Here is a 16,009-nt window from a genome sequence, read left to right as displayed (position 1 = left end):
ATGTTTTATCAGTCTGTGGTGGTAGTGTGTTGTTTTATGCTGCAGTCTGCTGGGGAGGCAGCATCAGATACAGAGATGAAGGCGGTTGGACAGACTGGTCTAAAGAGCTGGTTCTGTGGTTGGAGCCAGGTTGGACACACTGGAGGAGGTGGTGGAGAGATGACCTGTCGACATGTTCCAGGCCATCCTGAAATACCCGGATCATCTGCTACACAAAACCTTTATCGACCAAAAAAGTGGACGGCTCCTCTCTCTCCGTTGCAGGACGGAGAGATTTAAACGATTTTTCGCTCCTGCAGCCATCATTCTTCAATAATTTACAGAAAAGCTAACAGACTAACTAAATTTCCCCTCAGGGATAAATGAAGTAATTTTGTTTGATTTGATTTGATGTAAGTAGCATTTTAATTTTGTAAAGGTAGAGCACATTTGAAATACAAGTCTTTTAAAAAGGCAATTGATGAGATATCTTAATCAGATTTTAATCGGTTTCTCTCCATCTCCGTGCCTCAGTTTGACTTCCGGGAGCCCGAGAGACAGTGTTTGGATGATAACAACAGACTGACACCCTACAGGGAACATGGAAAGAAATCGAGTACCTTCTTAATGTGCTTCGTTCAACTAATGGTGCCCATGTAGAGGTGTATTAAATGAGGCAAAAACTTCTAAAAAAAAAATATCTACTAGTTTTTTGTAATAATTTCCACATATTTGTCTGTTCATTTGCTTTTTTTAAGTTGTAAAGAGACTCTATGGACACCCTGTACTGTTATGAGGTTTAACTTTAAATTGATCATGTTTTTATGTTAAATCTGGGCCTGAAAAGTAACAAAAGCTGGCAGCTAAATGTGTAAAAAGTATTGTAGTATTTGTCTCAAAATGTAGTTAAGTAGAAGCATAAAGATACATATAATGGAAATACTCAAGTAAAGTACAAGTACAAATCATTCTCTCTGAGGTTGGACAGAAACAAAACAACAGCTTTTTACTTAAAACATTTATTTGATCCAATTCTTTGGAATGTAATAGTCAATGATCAGAGTCTGAGACAACAGAGACGGATGAGTCTGGGTGCTGACCAGAAAGTCAAAGTACAAACAATACTTTTAGTCACTTAAGGCCTCACTGCTTTTCCATTTTTTTTACTTCCTTATTTCCTTTCTTGTGGTTATTCTTTTCTGGATCTGAGACAGCAAAAAATCACAGAAGCAGTTATTGAAATAAAAACAAAAAACATTTCTTCTTGTCATACAAAGAAATCAAATCATAAAACGATGACACGTACATCAGTGACGGTACAAAAACAAGGTGATATTATACCAAGTAAATAAAATTGTTACGTTTCAAAGAGACGCATATAAGCTTTTTCGAGAATGAAAAACATCTCCGTAAATTGTACTTTTCAGAGTTATAACATTGTCGTCTGAAATCGTGTTAAAAAGAAGCAACAATAACACTGTCCTCTCCTTCCTCCTCTCGCTCTTTTCATAAATCAACATCATAAACACAGATTCTTTTTTTCTTTAAATATATCAGTGCAACATTTGTTTTCACATCGAGTGCTGCAGCATCCTTTCTTGTTCAAAGTGGGAAAAACATTCTGTCAGACTGAAATTATTAGAACTTTGATACCCATAATGTTGCCCGAGTCTCTCGCTGTAAACATGTGTAGATATAATGAACATCTCAACAGTCAGAGCACCTTGATTTGATTGGAAATGTTCGTTACTGCAACCAGTTGACATTTTAATTTAAACTGATTGGAGGAAAAAGTATCTCTAAAGTCTTATCTTTAAGGAAAGAATCAGTCAAACTTCACATTTTGAGCTCACATAATGCTACATTAAAATGGGCAGATGGTCACACTATCATACCTGATAAATGGCTTTCTAAAGTCAGCTTAAAGGAAAATTCAGTGAGAATCATCCTGATAATTTTCACAGAGTGAACGTTAAACATCTGTCGGAGGTTTGATGAGGTTGTGACTGAATTACCGGTGACTTTTCAGGCTTTTTCGAGACTCGATCCTTCCACCTGTACAGTGCTATGAACGAGAATCACAACACATTTAGCTACAAAAGCTAAAAACACAACAAAGCAGTTTTTATTAGTACAATATTTATAAGGCTCGTCGTTTTCAGTTTTTAACCAGATTTTCACAGAAAAAATACCCAGATTTGATCAATTTTTAAGGCAAGACACTACAGGAAAACATTGTTTTAAGATTTAGATACTGTGTTGATTTTATTACACCTTGTATATTTGTGGCTATAAAGTTCTGCTGAATTCCTCAAGTTAGCATTAGACAATGCATCATTTACACATTTAAACATAACATTTCAGAAACCTATTTTATTACTATTTATTGATGAATAAAAAATAAAATAAGTAAATAATCAACTGGGGTGATATTTTATGGTGATATTTACTTATTAACCTATTGTGTCTTTCTTCATATTTTGAGCCAGAAATCTCCACTTTATTACATAAATACATGCAACAAAGGTTCCAGTTTAATTCCTATCTCTAATTCTTAATCTAAGTTTTTTTTTTTTTTTCTTTTTTACAGAGGGGTTTGTTCATTTGGTTCATCCTTCATAGCCTGATTTATTAAGCATTTTATTGAAAAAAAGAAAGAAAAAAAAGAAAAAAGTATTAATTGTCTACTGACAGTATCAGATTTATGAGTGATTTAAAATATATATAAAATGTCTCTCTGTAAAACCCTTTGGTAATACCTAATTTGTTAATTTAAACATAACATTTCAGAAAAAACTAAAAATAATTCCCTTAATGTAGTTAACTGGGTAAACTTCACATAGATATCTATTAGTTAAAACTTTTACTTTATTCACCTGTAGTGTCTCCGCTTATAATTGATTTTCATCCAGGATTTTATTTTTGTTCTCACAGACTCAAAAGGCCCTTTTTCATTGTCGACAGCCGAGAAAATGCTCCCGTAAGTACAGAGAGTGATGAGTAAAATGGGGATAAAATGCAAATTAAGCTGCAGCAGAATCACACAGAAGAAAGCGAAGAGTGCTTTCAAATTGCAAATTAGCTTATAAAATTTCAGATTTTTTAAATTAAAAAGGAGGAATTAACAAGCCCTTCTGTTGGGTCTCTGCTCTTGTTAGCTATAGTAAACTCATTGTATGTGTGTTATTCATTTCCAGGCCACTTTAGCTCAAGAATTGGACGGTAAGATCAGCTGCAGTTAGTGACCTGTTCTGGGTTGTTAAACATCATTTAGATCCTTCAAAGATTTCTCCTCTGATAGTCAACACAGGAACGAGAAACACTGGCAGAGAGTTTAGCATTGTCACGGCAACATGAACTCTTTCAGTCACATCCCGTCAGCTCAGTGAGAGTTTCTGATGGCTGGACACACTCCTCGTTAAAGGTCCAACTGTCCGTTTGTGTGCCAGTGAAAACATTAGCAGAGAAAATATTCCAATCCAGATGATCCGTCCTTCGTCAACGTGCTGTCTTATCTTTGTGGTGCTGAGGTTGTCCGTTTTACCCTGTTCAAAACTTCCCATGAGGCATTTCTGAGGCATCTCTCCATAATCTCAAAAGCTGAGTTTCCGTTCCCAGAGCACAAACAGAAACTAAACGACGACAAAAATCACAAAATGGCAACCAGATCACATTTTTCTGTGTGTTAAAACGAATATTTTCTGTACACTTTTTAGAGATAAGGGCGATTCCAACATAGAAAGGATACTGCGGCACTGGTGTCTTTTTCTATAGAAAAGGGCGCTCAAATATATTAAAACCTATGTACAATATGTTGGATGTGTCATGTGCCATGAACATGAGGCATTCAGGGCTCCTACGCCTTCTTCGAAAAAACCTAAACTGCTGGATTTTTAAATTTAAGTGTCAGCACGACTGTCATCAAGGCAAGAAGACCATCAGATCGTCACTGACACGTGTGATATTTGACAGTACGCAACAAACATCTGAAGCTGTATAAGCACAATCTGGGAAAAAAAAATATCCAGACCTTTCCCCCTCACGTCTGTGTGTAGGAACCCTGGACGGACGCAAACGGACGCCAGCCGATGAGAAAACAACCAGCAGAAAAACAAGGCAACAGAAAAATTGGAGAAAAAAAAAAGGCACTGTTGGAACACGTTGACGGGTCATCGAGTTAACCGCCTTCACACACACACAAGCAAACACATACGAAGAAATTAAGATGCTAGTAATTCATGTATAATGCACACACACAAACACACACACACACACACACACACACACACACACACACACACACACACGCAGGCCTACAGCTAAACTGACACATACACACCTTAAATGCAGATGTATATGAATGTGACACATGTTCAAACACACACACACACACACACTCTCACAGGGACATATGGCCGGCTAAAGAGCCAGATATCAATAATAGCGGATCTCACTCTTTCTGTGAAAAAAAAAGACGGGAAAAACAAGAAAAGAATCAAATCTTTCCATAAAAAGTACACAAACGATACTTTCATCTGAATTGGTCTCAACACCAGCATGTGATTACATGAAATCAACAAAGCACGCCGAAAAACAAATAGAATCCTTATTTTCGTCTTCTTTTTTTTTTTTTGCTGTACAGATTCTTTATACACAGTGCCCCCTACAGGTCAGTCCCTTCCACTGCCGCTCCTGAGAAAAAAAATTACATTGGCTCACTTTCAGCCCACCCTGCCGTCCCATTGGTGGCTCCAGCCCCCGCCCCGCCCCCTGTTCCTCCCACTTGATTGGCTGCATCACGTGTCCAACGCGGAGCAAATCCTGGCTCCGCCTCTCTCTCCACCTCACGCCTCTGAATAGTTAGTCTGTCCATTCATCTTGTCCTTCTTTAGCTTCACGCCGTCCACCAGCTCAAAGTTATAGTTTTCCAGGGCGGATAAGTTCCTGTCCGTCATGCTGCCCTGCGAGCAGGCGCAGTACAGGACGACGCCGCAGATGGCGCCCAGGAAGACGCCCAGCGCGGACATGGCGATGATGGTGATGAGGATGGGGTCCAGGGTCTTCAGCATGTTGCCCGGGCCTCCGAGCTCGCTGGTGTCCTGTGAGAGGGAGTCCATTGCTGCGGGAGGAAAATAAAAAGTCAATGATTAAAGTCTCAAAGGATCAAACTGCTGGTTCGCATGTTCTGGGTCATAAAGTACAAAAAGCATGCTTCTCCTGAAAACTCTTTCCGTCCATAACATCATGTTTCTTTATGGTTTGGTTCAATTTCCCCACATTATAACAAATGTTTTTTTCAACAGCAGGCTCTTAAATCTTGGATGTCAGTTGTCCTGTGAATTCACCACAACAGAACTGGCTTCAGCACGACAACTGCTTAAATATAATTTTTAAAAGGATAGTTTGGATTTTTGAAGCAGGGTTTTATGGGTTTTGTGAGAATATTCTCACAGCTTTACCTTGCCGCTAGACAGCCCACATCGACAGGGAATACAGGGTTATCAATGCACTTGTTAAAGCCACAAGACTCCATTGACAAAAACAGTAATTTAACCTCCTAGAACACAGGAGGTGTTGGTCTACAGCCGCTTCGATCAGTAAGTTTAAATTGACGCCTTTAACCCATTTAGACCGGATGCAATGTTTGCGTGTATATACCTTTAAGACCAGGGGAGACGTATGTGCATTTCTACCTTTAAGCTTGTTGATCTCAAAAAGTTTTAAGTCTGTGCATGTTAAAAATAGCAATGAAACTGAAAACCAGTCCATGTCTGTGCAACCAAAAAAAGAACATATTGATACATTTAATGACAACATTTCAGTCTGTAATGTAACTTACGTAGAATGAAGATCTCAGTTGGCGGAGATGTCGGAACTTTTGGATCTGGAGGGAAAAAGCAAACGGTCTCCATTAGATGAAAATAAAGCACAGAGAGTAAAGAAAGACAAAGAAAACAAAGAAAAGGGACTTAATAAATAAATATTTTTGGGAACCTCACATCACTGGACATATATTTGGAATATTAAATGAGTTGTAATAACATGATACACACCCTTGCAGTCCTCAGCACTGAGTCCATCCAAGATCTGGATGTTGTCCACCGCGATGTGACCTGCACTGCGTCTGTCTGCGACGCCTTCCACGATCACCTGCAGAGAACGACGCACAGGAGTTATTCTGATAGCTTCGATAATACATGCTCATTTTTTTCCACAGCCAAACTGATGAATAAACCACACAAACCTTCTGAACCTTAACCCCTTTCCCTTTTTTATTTGATTCACTTTAATTCAATGCTAAAGTCTCTTTCTCTTCCAAACAATAATATTATTGTTATTTTTTTATTCTTATTTAGAATATTTATTTGTCTTTCATTACAATCATTTTTTTTCTCTTTTGGTTGGGTCTATGGTTGGAAAAGGTAAATTAAAGGTGGCTGCATGAGTTAAATGAAATAATAAGAAGAAGAAATGAGAAGAAATAAAAAAAATTGTACACAAAATTATGTTTATTTTATTATTATTAAATAATATTATCCCAGGTCACAAAGGTCTTCACACGAGGAAGCAAACTAAAATCAGCCAATAATAATAATTAAAAAAAAATCATTACATTTCATGATGAAACAAATAAATCCAGTTCCAGTAAAAATAAATAAATAAAAAGAAAAAAAATGAGGAAAATGAAAAAGAAATAAAAAAATCAAATCAAATCTTGATAAACTTCCAAAAAATTATTTAGTGAGAAGAGATCTTTTTCTCCCCTTGTTCCTGTCATGTTACTACTATAAACTCTAATTAAGGCATAAAGCAATTTTTAATTAAATAATTGCAAGTTCACTGAAAAAAAATTTTTTTGGCCCTGTAATTATTATTCCAATCATCTATATAAATTCTACAAAGAAATTCGAATTCAGTGCTTTTACTTTCAAATAGCAGTTTTTCATGTAGTGCATTACTTATTGATTGTTTGTTATTATGTGTCCTCAGTTTTGTATGTAAATTGAATCATTCGTTCTAAGTAATATTCACTAAACCAGTTCACTGGCTTAATTAGTTTATATTTCCAAGTAAAATGCAATTAAGGGACATCAGTGAATCTGCAATTTACTTGTGTATTTTCATGAAAAAAAAATAAGTGGTTCTATTAAATAAATATTACTTAGAAACAGCCTGAGTAAAGATTACAAACACTTTCTGTGTGGAAAAACTTGCCTAGCTTTTTTTAAGTTAATGTCACTCCAATTTTTTTCAGTGTACACACATCTTTTTAAAAGGGTTATGAGGCAAATAGGTCAGGAACCATTGTTTAACATGATCTGTAATATATATTTCTATTTAAAAAGATATAATATGTGAAACAATTCTGGATAAGGGGTACTTTTTCTGATACTTTTATACTTTTGGAAGACTCTTACCTGATATGAGATAGTGGAGTGTGGCAGTACGACCCGGCCCTCCCTCCAGCGGCTGCCCTGGTGCCCGCTGACCATCCACAGGAACTGGCCGCCCAGCGCCTCCTTCCTCTGCTTGATGTAAAGCGCCCCGGCGTGTTCACCGAACATGTGATACCAGAAGGACATGCACAGGTCGGTGTCCGGCGCTGTGATGGGCAGACTGGCCAACCTCGCCACCTTCTCATCATCATCATCGTCATCATCGTCTATTTTACTCGGCATGTCTGAGTCTCCCAGCTGCAAGTAGATGAAGTTCCCCGGTCCGCCTGCAGAGGGCAGCAAAAGACAAGGTAAGAGGAGGCTGTGTGGTGTGTTTAATGAGATTTGAACATAATTTCAAAATAAGAGCTTAAAGAATGTAAAAAAAAACTTTTTTTCTGTACATTTTGAATGAAAACTGGTGTAAATATAATCGATGCAAAATCACTTAAGGTCAGACATTACAGATAGAAACATTGTTTTTTTCATGCACTGGTCTATTTTAGGGTATTTTGAGCAATCTTTCTCCCGTATCTTTCATGCTAGTGTGGATTAAAACATCCAAAACAATCATTTAGGTGTATATTTTACTATGTTTGATCCATTTGCACCTGTAGATTTCTCTTAAATTCACTAAATGCTCCCACTCTCCTGCGCAATATTATTTGTTTTGCATGTTTTATATTGTTGTTGCTATGAATTACATCCAATATTTTGTCTTCAAATGGTCATTTGCATTAAGAATGCACAAAGTCTTTAAAGGCCGTTTTCTCAAAATGAGATATTTTCTTATAAATCTCAACTTCAGCTCCACTTAATAGGTATATTCTGATTTATGAAGAGATTTTTTCAAGACTTTGAATCTAATACGTCAAAAAAAATGATGAGTTCATGTCTCATTTGCATATTTAAACATAACATTTCTTGTAATGCAAAAAATGTGTTAAGTTAAATTCTTAATGTAAATAACAAACTGGGGAAGTTTCATGTTGATGTCTAGTTCATTAAAAGTCATTATATTGCATTCAGTTGACTGTTAATGTAAACACCTGTCTGTTCTGTTGCAAGTGTTTCTCCATCTTTTTATAAACCTAATAATATCTATGTAGTTGTTCAGTATAAAGCCTCTCAAATTCCCAAAACTCAAGGACTTCACAGCGCTCAGAAAAGAAAGTACTGCCTGCTTCAGGAGATGAGATGACTTGACATCACAAAGGGCTCATTTTTTACTTGTGATCTGGTTCAGTCAAGAAATCAAGGTGAAATCATTCATTTTCGAGCTGCCGCTGCCGTCTGCATGAAAACATCCATCACCGGAGGTTTGAATGGAGAGAAGGTCAGAGAGCTGAGGCGTACTGATAAATCTGAGTGCTGTATTCTTTTTAAAATGAAGCAAGTTTTCTCAAGGCCATCCATTCATTTTCAAAATGTTTTAAAGGATCAAAGCTTCTGAAAGTTTCCACAGACAGTTATGAATAGAGTTCTGGTTCTGAAGTGCTAAAGGTGTCCTTTATGTCTATTCATTACAACATTTTATTCCCCATTTTATGACCGTATCTTTATTTCACTCAGATTTTTGTTTGTAACTCTTTGTTAATGCTGCTTATCTTTACCAGGGAGCATCTTAGTGAGGTTTTCCTACTAAAATAACAAAAACATAAATGCAAGTTATTGTTGTGCTTATTAGTTCCAAGACTATATCATGTATAAGGTTTCATTTTTTCTATGTATCTATGGAAATACTGATTACTAAAAAATAAATAAAATAAAAACCCAGAAAAGAAGAACAATCTGTCAATAAAAACACATAAAACTATTGTAAACAACTAGTCAGTGTGTCTGAAAGGCATTTTTCTTTAAAAAAAATTGCCAAAATTACACCATTTATCATAGCCAGAAACTGTAAAAACAGAAATAATTGTTGCATTTTCATGTTTTTAACAGTCATTGATTAAATCATGTTTGAAAAAGGCTTTAGTCAGAAAAAATAACCATATCTACCCCAAAATAGTGATATTTCATCAAAATCCCTATTTCATGGGCTGTTTAAAATTTTGCCAAAAATTTACTTTTTGCTTTAACTAGATTGTGTAAAAAACATTAAATTCTGTGCTTCTCAGTTCAAATGTGAAGCCATGAATTACTCATCTACGACAAATAGTCACATGATAAAGATTCTGTGAATCTTGTTCACAGAATACAGACCAGAGAGGAGAGGACAAGAGAGGTTATAAAATTGTATGTATAACACGTGGAGCTCCATTTTTTTCTAATATTGATAAGACATAGAAACATATTGTACATATAGAGTCTTTAAAAAAAATAAAATTCTTGTAAAATAAATTAAAATTCAACTTGTTTTTTTATTGGATGATTTGTAGCATTGTAACCGTTTCTTTAATAACAACAAACAAAAAAACAACTACAAAAACCCCTCTAGTTATGAATGTACTGTTTCCATTTATTGCTATAAATAATTTGGGAAAAAAATGCCCTGAAACTGCTTTTGGGTTCAGAGGGTTCCAAAGAGCCTTCCAGTTTGAACTCTGATTTGAAAGTTCAAGCAAACTATTTTTGGAACGGATGTCTAATTATTAACCGAGAATGTCCTTAATTTTTATCAGTTTGTTCTGTAAAACATGGTCATGGCCAAAACTATTCTTGCCCTATTTACTTTTATTTACACTGTAACTGTGTAAACACAATGTATCATCTTCGGCCTGTCTTTAGAGCAGCTGCAGGCTGATCAGAACAACTTTATGAAAGTTTTCCATGTCCATAAAACTCTTTGTCCTTCAGAACAGGAATAAGGTTGTGTGTCCAACGGGAATTCCTTATTACATCGTAGGCATCTTTTCCTCATTTAAAAATAAATAAGAGGCACTGTTGTGTATTCCCAGCAGCACAGTGCTTTATTTAAAGCTTACAGTAGTTAAAAAGAGGTTCAGACGGGCTTTCAACAGCTGCACAGTAACACTGAGAGCCACAGAGTGCTCTCCCACAGCATCTGTCGAGTGAACACGCAGCTCCTACCTGTGTGGTCGAGGGTCGGGCCCCTGTGGACCGTGGCAGCCCCGTCGGTCTGGATGAGCCACTCGGCCCCCGTCCCGGTCTCTTTGGTCCAGCCGCACAGCGACGAGAAGTCAAAGTTACAGGCGAACCAAACGTACGCTGCAACAGAAGAGGAGGACAGAGCAGTTTGAGCTTGGTTTGTTGATAAAGGTTTTCAATTTTACAATGTTAGATCATTTCGTTACATGAGCTCAGCTTTTCAAGTCAGAAGGAACAGAGTCGTCACTGTTGGGTACATGGAGCACATTTTCCTGAATTATACGTTATTATAATTATAATTATTATATTACGTTATTATATCCTAATTATATGTTATTTGATCTATAAAACAGCCAAACTAAAATGGACAAATCCTCTTCACCAGATGCCAGTGCCCAAAGTGATTCAGCTTTAAATGACATGAGATGAGAAAAGCTACATGTCCCCATAATGAAGAAGCAAAACCTACAAATATTTGGCCCCATTTATTTGTATTTTTCCGTCAACAGACTAATTAGTTACAGATTACAGATTAATTGATTATTTTTAAACTTTGCAAACAATTTTTTTCCAGGCAAACTGAACCCTTTAAATATTCCTAGAAATATTAGGTGCTGGACCCTCTAAGGGATGATTTGGATTTTTGATGTAGGCTTTTTATGAAGCCACCAGACTCCTTGGACAAAATCAGTGATTTTATTTTGCAGAACATGGTAGCTGCATTTCTGCTACTGACTTGATTTGTTAATTTCTTTGTTATATTGTGTGACTTTGGTGTTAAAACATGAGTTAAGGTTCACCAAATCACACAAAAAGACAAACTAATAAAACTAATTGATTGAAGCAGTGGTAGACCAGCAACTCCTGTGTTCTGTGAGGGAAAATTACTGTTTTTGTCAATTGAGTCTGGTGGCTTTGAAGAGATCATAGATAACAGCTAAAGTTCCCTGTAATAATGGGCTGTCTGCAGCTGTGAAAATATTCAAAGTATAGCTTAAACTTAAAGTTTGTACTCCAACTCATGGTCTAGTACAGTACCTCATACAACCCCACTTCAAAAAATCAATCGTGGTAACCAGTTCTCCGTTTTACTTTTCCAAAGGCTTTACAAAATACTCTCTACATGCTCTCCGACGGCTAAAAACTGTGATCATGTGCAGCGTTCAGCCACAAAATTGGCTCTGGTTTCGAGGCGGCAGAGGAGACAGCCTGAGGAAGAAAGTCTTGTAACATCAATATTAGAAAGCTGTTCCTGCTGTATTGTACACGCAGTATAAATTGTATAGCTTGTGGAGAACATATTGCAGCAAACAAAAGGGCTTGTGCAGATGGAGCGGGGTGAGAAAGACAGAGAGACAGTTAGTAGTAACTGTATACGGCGTAGCAGCGCTGCGGGGCACTTCCCTCCACAGCCTCGGTGGAACACAGGAACTCAGACGTCACCGCTGATAGAAAGCAGCGCCAACACGTACAGATGTTTGGGATCAAGAGAGAGATGGAGAGGAATGGAGGGACCTTCCACGGAGAAAGGCGTGGTGCCACCAACGTGCACATGTGGCCCCTCAAAAAAAACAAAAAACAGAAATCCCTCCTTCCTATCTTCTGGTGCCAGCAGTCGACTGGCGGCAGCGGTTCACCACAGCATCCAAATGAATGCAGAAATCTCTGGACATGTTGTTTCTGAGAGGCTAATAGGATGCAGGGATGACCGTGGAGCTGGGAACACTCCCCTGCAACCCCAAGCTGTCTTCACGCGATGCCTCGACTCAGCTAATTGAGACCCAAGAGGCCTTTATTCTCTCTCTCTTTCTCTCTCCAGCTCTCGCTCCATTCCTCTCTTTTACCTCCACTCTCTCCCTGTTCTCTTCTTGCCTTTCTGTCACATCTCTATTCATTCCACCCTCTCTTTGTCTCACTGTCAGTGCTACTATCTTTCCACCTTTCTGCCTATTCAAATGAATTGAATTTGGTGTATTCACCAGGGACGATAAGCTGTGCGAAGATGTTCTCGCAGGTGACAAAAACAAAGCGGCTTTAAATGTGGAGTGAATGCAGCAACATCAGTGTCTCACCTGCACCTGCAACTGGTAGAAAATGTCAGGCATCTTGCAAAATATTGCACATCTTCATTTCTTTATGCCTTAAAACCCCTCAAAATGAAGAAAACATTCAAAACACGAGGCTTTAACTGTGGAAAGAGGTTGCAGGCGGACGCTGTTTGGCTTTATGGGGTCACAAGTAAAAAACAAGTCTAATCACTGCTTCAGTGTGAGGGTCAATAAAATTCTGCTGCTACACTTCCAGCCATTGCAATGTAGAACATGAGCTAAATAAAATAACCATTATGTCACAAATAACCATCTGTCTTTTGATAATGTTTTATTGCTGGAACAAGAGATCAGTGTTGTTGTGCTGTGCTGAATCTCTTTTTCTTCCATGTTAATGTCTTTCCTGATTCTCTCTTTTCCAAGAAAAAAAACATGATCAGGTACATTTTAGAGCAAATCTATCAACATTTCTCCGTGCAGCAGCAGCAGAGTCTTGTGTCAGGGCCGAGCAGCACCGGGCTAAAGTCTCATTTGTGAACTGGGGCGATGGAAAAGCCATTTACTCCCATGAAAGCTGATTTCATTGTTCTCTGTGACTGCGGTCAGTACTCTCGGTGACACTGAATGATGGCACCATCGGCTGAATTAATGCACTGATCTGGCAACCCTGAACTGGCACATTTGTTTGTACATGCACCTGCAGAATGGTTCACTTGGACAGTAGCCGTGTTTCCATTAAAGTTGAAGTGAATTTAGAAGCAAAATTTTGAATTGCATTAAATGTTAAATGTGAATTGAAGTTTCCATCAACTGGTTTAGAGCAAATAAACAAAGCTGCATAAACATACTTTTGTTAGAAGATGACAGTGTAATGTATTGCTGAAGGCTAATCCGTCAGTAAACAGGAGAAGGAGAGAAAAAACAACAACAAAAAATAGTTTGCTGACTGGACAACTTTGGCCACCCACAAGGGAAAATTGAAAGAAGTCTTCAGGAATTGTGAAGTTCAGTCATGTGAGTTAATTATTTGCTACATCAGAACTTATTCGGATAAAGTGTTTCCATCTCCTGTTTACTGCATTAACTTTTTTTTTTTTTTAAAGAGACAAAAACCACCTCAAGTGAGCTTAAAAACTTTTGTCCAATTTTGGTGTTTCCATCAAGCTTATCTCATGCAAATCTTCAAAATGTGCAGCGAAATTTGTTGATAGAAACATGACTTGTAAAGTAACTGTACAGTGTAGAGAAGAGAAGAAGGATGAAAGGTAGAGAAAGGTGAGAAAAGATAAAAACAGAAAGTAAAGGTGAGTAGAAGAGAGGAGGAGGACTAAATGAAAGATGAGAGGAAAAATAAACATGGCAGCAGATTGAGGCGGACATCCTCACCTGGTATGAAGTCCATGTTGGGGGCGGTCGCTGTTAAAGAAACAGATGGGATAGTCAGAGCGAGGTCAAAGGTCGGCTGGTTTGTTCCCACCCACACAGATGCCAACACATACTCAACACACCTCAGTTTACAAGAAGCTTTCATGTCGGTTTTCAGAAAATATTTATTGAAATCCAAAAGGATGCAGCGTTTGTTTTTGGATGTGAATGTTTTTGAGCAAAGATCTTCAGTTTCCAAGTTCTCACAGTTTAGAAAACAGGGTGTATTTGATTACATGTGACAATAAAAGGGAAGATAAAGGAGAATTTTAAACGTGGATGAAGCAAATTTATTTTGATGTAGCAAGTTAAAGTGGAATATTGTTGTTTCAGTCAAATCTTATATGGGGAGAGGGAAGATAAGGGAGAATTTTTCATGATTTAAGTGCAATGACTTTCCCCCTGTGTCGAAATCAAGAAGATATGTCATAAACATAAAAGAGAAGAGTGCTACAGGATGCAAAAGAAGAACGTTTCATTTCATGTATCTTCTTAAAACCGACAAACGAGTCAAATGAAAAATATGTTCTTTTTAAAAAAAGTTTTATAGTTTTGCCTCCAAAGCAACTTTACTCTCGGGAGTTCAACACAAATAAAATCATAAATACAGACAAAGAAACTGAGTTTACCTGGCACCGTGTTGTACTCAAAGGGAGTTTCTGTCTCGCCGCCGCAGTCCTGCTGTCCCTCCTCACAGTCTGTGGACGCCGTCGTGCCGGGGACGGTGATGGGCGCTGTGGTGGTCGCTCCGAAAGTGGTCATGGGAAGAGTGGAGGCGAGGGGTGTGGTGGGAGGGGCGGTGGTGGTAATGTCTGGATAGGGAGAGAGAAGGATGAAAGACTGTCAGTCAATCTGCAGACAATTACAAAGAAAGAAAGATCAACAAATGTATCAATGAGAAGTCAAACATTAAAGGTCCGATATTGTGAAAAGTGACATTTTCATGTCTTTTTTTATTGTAAAGAAGGTATAAATACTTTAAAATGTTCAACAGAGAAAAGCAAACAGCCTGTATTCATAAACTGTGTCTTAAAACGAGCCGTCAGGACTTCCATAATGCTGCAATGTCACAGTTGTACTATATGTACTGTAGGTAGGACGTGATGCTACAGTGCTGTTACAGTTATTCTCCAGCTGCAGTGATGGTGGAGAGACGCTGAGGGGGAATTAAAGAGACAGATGCTAAAGCAGAGTGTTTCAGACGGAGGATTTATAAAGGTATGTTCAGACTTGCATCATAAGAAAAATAAAATGTTTTTTTTTAACATTAAAGCATGTAAAAATGTTATAGTGGAAACCTGAAAGTATGAACCGGAAAAAAATGGTAAATGGACTGCACTTATACAGTGCTTTACACTATTCTGCCCTGCAAAGTCTAACTGCAGTAACTATGCAAAGGGTAAAACAGAGAAAAACTGCATTAAAGTTCTTTTTAACGTTTTTTTAACTGTTTTTTTAACTGTTTTTTTAAACTTTTTTTTTAACTGTCTAACAGTCAAATGAGTTATAGTAAGGTAAGTGATATGATACTTATGTCTATGTATTGATTATGTCATTTTTATGCTAAAAAAATCATGACGATTTATTTGACCTTTAACCCCTAAAATTTAGTTACTGCACTCTGATTTTGCTGTAAAAGGTTCTAATAGTAATGTTGTTGTCTTCTTTTAGCTTTTATATTTAGTTTTCAGTGAATAAACATTTTAAAATTTATTTTGTTATAAGTGTATTTAAAAGTGTTTAACAAATTCAAAGATTTGTGTATTTTATAACTTAATATTATAAAGTAATGTTATATTTTAGTCTTAATATCATTTTATCTCACTTTTTTACTTCATCTCTATCTAGACAATAATTTCCCTATCAAATAAACTTAAAATTTCTATTGTTCTTTATGGTGGCCCTGAAGTGTAAAACACACCAGCAATTCACACAACACGCCAGCAATTCACACAACACGCCAGCAATTCACACAACACACCAGCAATTCACACAACACGCCAGCAATTCACACAACACACCAGCAATTCACACAACACGCCAGCAATTCACACAACACACCAGCAATTC

The 16,009-nt window shown here is 37.4% G+C and overlaps 1 protein-coding gene across 1 annotated transcript in view; it reads right to left on the bottom strand.

Moving 5' to 3' along the window:
• Positions 1 to 982: 982 nt before the first annotated feature.
• Positions 983 to 16,009, bottom strand: part of LOC131979878 (neuropilin-1a-like) — a 96,645-nt gene continuing 81,618 nt past the window's right edge. The window contains exons 12-18 of the mRNA XM_059343946.1: positions 14,569 to 14,751; positions 13,901 to 13,930; positions 10,449 to 10,586; positions 7,398 to 7,702; positions 6,033 to 6,129; positions 5,819 to 5,863; positions 983 to 5,098 (exon numbers count right to left, since the gene is read on the bottom strand). Coding sequence (XP_059199929.1) covers positions 4,824 to 5,098; positions 5,819 to 5,863; positions 6,033 to 6,129; positions 7,398 to 7,702; positions 10,449 to 10,586; positions 13,901 to 13,930; positions 14,569 to 14,751 — 1,073 coding nt within the window. The 3' untranslated portion in view covers positions 983 to 4,823. The remainder of the gene's footprint in view (positions 5,099 to 5,818; positions 5,864 to 6,032; positions 6,130 to 7,397; positions 7,703 to 10,448; positions 10,587 to 13,900; positions 13,931 to 14,568; positions 14,752 to 16,009) is intronic.

The sequence above is a fragment of the Centropristis striata genome, chromosome 11 (genome assembly GCF_030273125.1).
Source record: "Centropristis striata isolate RG_2023a ecotype Rhode Island chromosome 11, C.striata_1.0, whole genome shotgun sequence".
NCBI lineage: Eukaryota > Metazoa > Chordata > Actinopteri > Perciformes > Serranidae > Centropristis > Centropristis striata.
This window is presented reverse-complemented; position numbering and strand designations above follow the sequence as displayed.